The 5,968-nt window shown below is 47.6% G+C and overlaps 1 protein-coding gene across 1 annotated transcript in view; it reads right to left on the minus strand.

Annotated features, from left to right (window-relative positions):
- MYL2 (myosin light chain 2) overlaps nucleotides 1-2,857 on the minus strand; it is a 9,839-nt gene extending 6,982 nt beyond the window's left edge. Inside the window, exons 1-2 of the mRNA XM_006149332.2 lie at nucleotides 2,764-2,857; nucleotides 1,154-1,243 (exon numbers count right to left, since the gene is read on the minus strand). Coding sequence (XP_006149394.1) covers nucleotides 1,154-1,243; nucleotides 2,764-2,766 — 93 coding nt within the window. The 5' untranslated portion in view covers nucleotides 2,767-2,857. The remainder of the gene's footprint in view (nucleotides 1-1,153; nucleotides 1,244-2,763) is intronic.
- Nucleotides 2,858-5,968: the final 3,111 nt, after the last annotated feature.

Consider the following 5,968-nt stretch of genomic DNA (forward strand, 5'->3'; position numbering starts at 1 on the left):
GGCCATTATGCCATTTCTAGTCCCTGCCCCTTTTTTTTTTTTTCATTTAACTTTATTATTATTATTTCAATTTGACCAGAGACATAGAGAGGGCAAGTGAGAAAGCAAGCTGCCAGGTCCAGGACTTGAACCACAGTTGGCCATGTGGGAATCCAGCACCCTTAACCACCAAGTCACCTGCCAGCCCTCTTCTGCACTTTTTTGACCATTAATGTAGGGGCCAGACAGTGGTGTAGCAGTAAAACCAGACCAAAGCAGACTCACATGGAAGGTTCCTGGTTTAAGAGTTCTCTGAGTATGCTGGGTGCATGTGTGCCCATGATTCGGGCTGGCTGAGGCTGGGGTGGTCAGGGGGCCAGACCCTGTTGAAGGTGCTGTCTCCCTCTCTCTCTCTCTCTCTCACACACACACACACTTATGGGAGAAATAAACATTTAAATCTCACGTGATGAAAAATGTGGGAAAAAGCTCTCTCTTCTTGGGGCTGATGGGAGTAGGAAGTGGTGCCGTGTGTCCGGAGGGCAATCTGGACTGGCAGTGCTGCTTGTGTTAAATTCCTCTGGATTTTTTTTTTTTTTTAAGTTTCTTTGATGCAACAGTTTTGCTTTTAGGAATTTACCCCAAGGAAATAACCAGAGATACAAGCAAAGATGTGTTATTTATCAAAGTAAATAAAACATGCTAAAGGAACGTAACACCCAACACAGGAAGCAGTTTCAGTAAATGGTAGGTAATGTTGACGCTAGTTGATCAAAGGGAGAAAATGCAGGTACCATCCAGCGGGCACAGTGGGCTGCAACTTTGTTTAGTAAATATATACATATATAACAAGATGACTTGAAGGGAATCCACTCAAGTGCGAAGTGATTGTCTCTCTGGGTCGTAGAATTATAGGTAGCTTTATTTTCTTCTTTGTGTTTTTCTGGAGATGTTCTCATTTTAAACAAGGAATATGTTTTACTTTGATAATCACCGACTGCTGTTAAAAATCCAATATCGGAAGGTTCACACGCACATTCAGACTGGGTTTGGGAGGGCTGGGAGGGCAGAAGCATCTGGTTGAAGGTCCCTGCTGGGAATGTGGGGGGAGGGAAGGGTTTCTGTAAGGAGTGGGGCTGCCATCCCGGCGGATGGTCCCCCCAGCTGCACCCACCTCCTTAAATTCCTGGATTTGGGTCTGCTCGAACATGGAGAACACATTGGAGTTGGCGCCCTCTGCTCTTTTCTTGGCTTTCTTTGGTGCCTGGGGGATAAAGCATCCATCGAAAAAGTCAGAGGCTGGAATTGAAAGCCAGGTCAGACGGCATCCCTGGGTGAGTTAGTCCACATTGCAGGACTCAGCTACGCGTCTGTGAAATGGGGGTACAGTGCCCAAACTCCTATCTCAAAATGATCATGCTGGGTGGATAAAAGGACACAGACAAAATTTCAAGAGTCCTCGTCCTGGTGGCTCCTAAGAAATCACAGGTGGGGACCAGCAGTTGGCATAATGGCTATGTCGTTGGACTCCGGACCCAGTGGCTTAAAACTCACACTGGGTGTGTGTGCGTGCATGCCCAAGATCCCGAGAGGAGAATGGAGGAGAAGGGATTGTGGCGTGGCCATCCCCCCTGAGGGGCGATTTCTCGCTTTCTGTCTCTCTCTCGCTTTCTGGCCAGCACACACGCCCTATAGCAAAACCTCTCAAAAAAAAAAAAAAAAAAAAAGAAATTGCAGGTCTTGCAGTGGCTCCTTTGCGAACAAGGAAAAGGAGCAGGTGTGGCTGTGGCTGCGGAGGCCACGCCTGCAGGTCAGCCTTGGCAGGATCCAGCCACTTTTGTTCCGATGCGTTTCACAGAAAGCTCAGTAATGCACAGGAGGAGAATTGATTGGCAGGGAAGAAAAAGTCAGGCCCACTAAGCCATGATAAATGCCCGGATGAAATGACACCTTTTCAGGGTGTTCAAGTCCAACTGTTCTCCCTGCCCTACAACTTCGCTCTGATACGAATGGCCGCAAAAACCCTTTCTAAACATCCGTCAGCAGTGCAGAGTAGAGCCTGCTAACATTTCTCCCTCATTTCTCTTTGGCTTTAAATAATAAAGCCAATGCTTAAACACTGTGCATATGTTATTATTATTATTGCATTTTATTATTGTAACTGCTGTCAAGTGAATGCTGCTATTTTCATCCCCCATTCTATAGGGGAGGGTCATTGAGGCTCAGAGAGGTTAAGTCACTTGCCCAAGGCCACACAGCCGCTAACAGGAAGAGCTGAAGTTGAACTTGGCATTCTGACTCCAGAGTTCCTGCCTCTATTCTGACCCTAATCTGAGGGCTGCCTGCTTCAGGAGGGGGCCACCTAACCCAACGACACAGGGAGAATGGTTTTAAATTTGCAAGTTCAAAAGGTGAAAACAAAAGATTCTTTTCCCCAGCTGCCTGAACAAGAGAAAAGAATTACTATTTGATTCTTAAAAGCTGTCAATCCCATTTTGCAAGCCCTGGGAGTTATTGATTCCTCCAGAGGTCGGTAGACAAGCCATAAAAAAGCCAACTCTCTTATTTTGTTTTTGTGAGGCCCCAGGAGCTGCTGTTATTTGTGGCCTATCGGGGCATCGATTGGGGTTCCTCTGTGCGCACACGGCCAGCGGTGCTTTTCCACAAGGGGCCAGAGTCCTTGAAAGCCGCCTTTCTGTCCCTCCCCTTCAGTCCTCTGCTTTCAGATGCTCCTGGTCTTGCCCACCCAGGATCACCACCTCGTGGAGCCCTTGAGGTACTCACCATAGTGAGGGACACAGCGTGGCTCTGGAAAGAACTCCACCCGCTGCCCAGCGCTCCTCGCCCGAACAATAAATACTTCCTCCCCAAGTTTAAAAATAGCCCATGACCGCTTTTGGCTGTAATAGGTGAGGCCACCACCTAAGGCCCCCCCACCCCATGCCGTTCTTCTGAAGTAAGGGCCGCTCGTTCTCTGCTGCCAAGTGACACGTGAGACCCAAAAAGGCACTCAAGGTTAAAGGGACGGCGCCGGGTCAGAGGCACAGGCAGAGACGCCGCCTGCCCAGGGAGACTGCACTTGTCCGTTCTGAGGAAGGAAATGGCAGGGAGAGGAGACTGCTCATGTCCTCCAGAATGACCGGGTGCAGGTGTCACCCCTGGGCCTCTGCACCTGCAGCCCCCTCTGCCCGGGGCTTTTCCTTCCGGCGTCTGGACAGTGCCTCCTCTCGCCTCTTTCACGTCTTTGCTCTAATTACTTTCTGAATGAGGTTTTCCCCAGCCGCCCTATTTAAGCAGTCACAACTCAGTTGGGTTCCCCCCCAGACCATCGGGAGCACACAGTCCTTTACTTTATATACGTATGTATTTAGAGAGAGACATCACCCACTGGGGTCTTGAACAGAAGGACTTACGGTCTAGGGTTTTCCAGAATGTAAAATAAATACATTTTCTTATTAGGTTCCCTGCGATTGAAAGGAGGTGAGGCCCAAGCAAGTCCTTCCTCAACGACAGCTAGCACTCACTTCCCTGCTCAGGTGAAAAAAGTTTAGTTTTGGTGGGACAAGGACCACACAAAAAAAAGTCAGTTTTTTTTTTCCCCCCCTCTCTCCAATCATGCATAGGTTAGAATTACCCAGGAGCCTTTTTTGGGGGTTTTTGGTAACAGGCACACACGTGCTTGAGAGAGACAGTGGAAGTGAGAAAGTATCTGCCATGTGGGATGGCCACACCGCAGTCCCTTCTCCATTCTGTTCTTGGGATCTGGGGGGCACACGCACACATCTCTGATGTACATCTCAAGCCACTGAGTCTGGGACTCAAACCGTGCAGTCAGCCGTGTGCGATCCAGCCACCTTCACCACCACACCACCGGCTGTCCTACCCAGGAGCCTCTTTGAACAGAACTGTTAATAAAAGATGCATTTTTACATGTGTGCCCATGTAAATGTACACATGTGTAGCCACTCATAGGCACACATGGCAAAAAAATGCACACACACACAGGTGCATGCATGCACACACGTACAGATGCACGCATATACATCCATGCATGCTCACACACAAGCACGTGCACACAGGTCAGAGGAGCTTTTCGGCCAGGACCCTGTGACAACACCAGAATAAATGTTTCCCCAGCTAATCGGCACACCATAGATTTTCGTTAAAACCTCATGCGAGCAGTCGGTAGCTATAAAGGGCCAAGAGAAGAGTTTGTTGCAGCCACAGCAGATGTGAAGGAGGCAAGGTGGGAGTAGCGAGCCCTTGGTTAATGCTCAGGATGGGCTTGGCCCCACAGGAGTGTGTGTCTAAGTGTGTCCCTCATGGGTACCTGTACAGCTAGGCTGTCTGAGCAGGTTAAGGCCGCTGGATTCCACATGGCCCACTCCATGGTCTGAGTCTTAGACCCAGCAGCTTGAGAAACACCAGGTGCCTGTGCACGTGTGTGGAGGGGTGCCCAAAATCCTGAAAGGGAGAGATGGAGGAGAGAGGTTGCAGCATGACCATTCTCCATTGGGGGTACTTTTGCTTTCTCGCTTCCTCTCTCTCTCTCGCTTTCTCTCTCTCTCTCTGTCTCTGGGGAGTATGCACAACCTCTGGCATTTTTTTTTTTAAATCACAAAATTTAACTGTCAAAATTCATGAGAGATGCAACAACAACAAATTGAAAAAGAAAAACCCACAAAGGTCAATTTTATTGAATGATAAGTTTTAAAAATTACTCATTAACAGTTCTCTACCCAATGACAATTCTTTTACGTTTATTTATGCTATTCATGAGCATGCATGAGAGAGAGAGAGAGAAGCACACTCAACAGGGTCTCATCACACCACAATTCCCCTTCTCTGGCCCACCACCTTGTCGGGATCTTGGGCACTTGCACATGTGCCTGGCGTGTTTTTAGGCCAACCCGGGCATCTGAACCTCTGACTGGCAGTGTGACTTCTAGCACTGCAATTTAGTTGGTACCAATTACCACTACGGCTGGGCCCCCATTGCCTTTTTTATTTTTTTTTTAAGCTTTTGCTATAGGATGTATGTGCTCACCAGAAGGAGACAGATGGAGAGGGAAAGTGAGAAATGACCTCCCCAGGGGTTGGCCACGCTGCACTCCCTTCTTCTCCAGTCTCCTCTCAGGATTTTAGGCACGCATGCACACATGCCCAGTGTGATTTTCAAGCCTCCAGGTCCAGAACTTGAACTGCACAGCTGGTCAATTGGGATCCGGTGCCTTAACCTCCATGCCACCCACTGCATACCACAATGGCCACTTTTAAAAGAAGACAAAATTAAATGATTTTACACACTGCTTTTAGAATGATTTTATATTTTAGAGAGATTTTTTTGCTATCGGGCGTGTGTGCTCGCCAGAGAGACAGAGACACAGAGATAGAAAGCGAGAAATCACGCCCCCTCCCCCAGGGATGGGATGGCCATGCTGCAGTCCCTTCTCCTCCAGTCTCCTCTCGGGATTTTGGCCATGCATACACATGTGCCCAGTGTAAGTTTAAAGCCCCAGGCCCGGGACACAAACTGTGGTCAACATGTGGAGTCCAGCAACGTAGCAGTTACACCATCTGCTGGTCCCAGACAAGAATGATTTTAACCCTAAATTCAAAGGCCGTTAATTTAAGTATAAATATTTATTGAAGCCTTTCTATGCAGAGGATCTTTTGTATATCAGTGACTCTTAATTTAGAATTCGGGAATATCCACACATGACAAGCCAAAGTTTGAGAAAAGTGGGGATTTATGTTCAACTGTAATGTGATACAACAAATCTCAATTTTGAAAATACAGTGGTGTATTAATTTCATTGTTTTAAAAAATATTTATTTCATTTTATTCATTTTTTATTATTATCGCTTTTAAACTTGACCAGAGAGAGACAAAGAGAGAAGGAAACTGAGAAAGCAAGCCACCAAGTCTGGAACCTGAACCGTGGTCACCCATGTAGGAGTCCAACATCCCAACCATTACACCACCTGC

The sequence above is a fragment of the Tupaia chinensis genome, unplaced genomic scaffold, assembly GCF_000334495.1.
Source record: "Tupaia chinensis unplaced genomic scaffold, TupChi_1.0 Scaffold000258_1, whole genome shotgun sequence".
Lineage (NCBI taxonomy): Eukaryota > Metazoa > Chordata > Mammalia > Scandentia > Tupaiidae > Tupaia > Tupaia belangeri.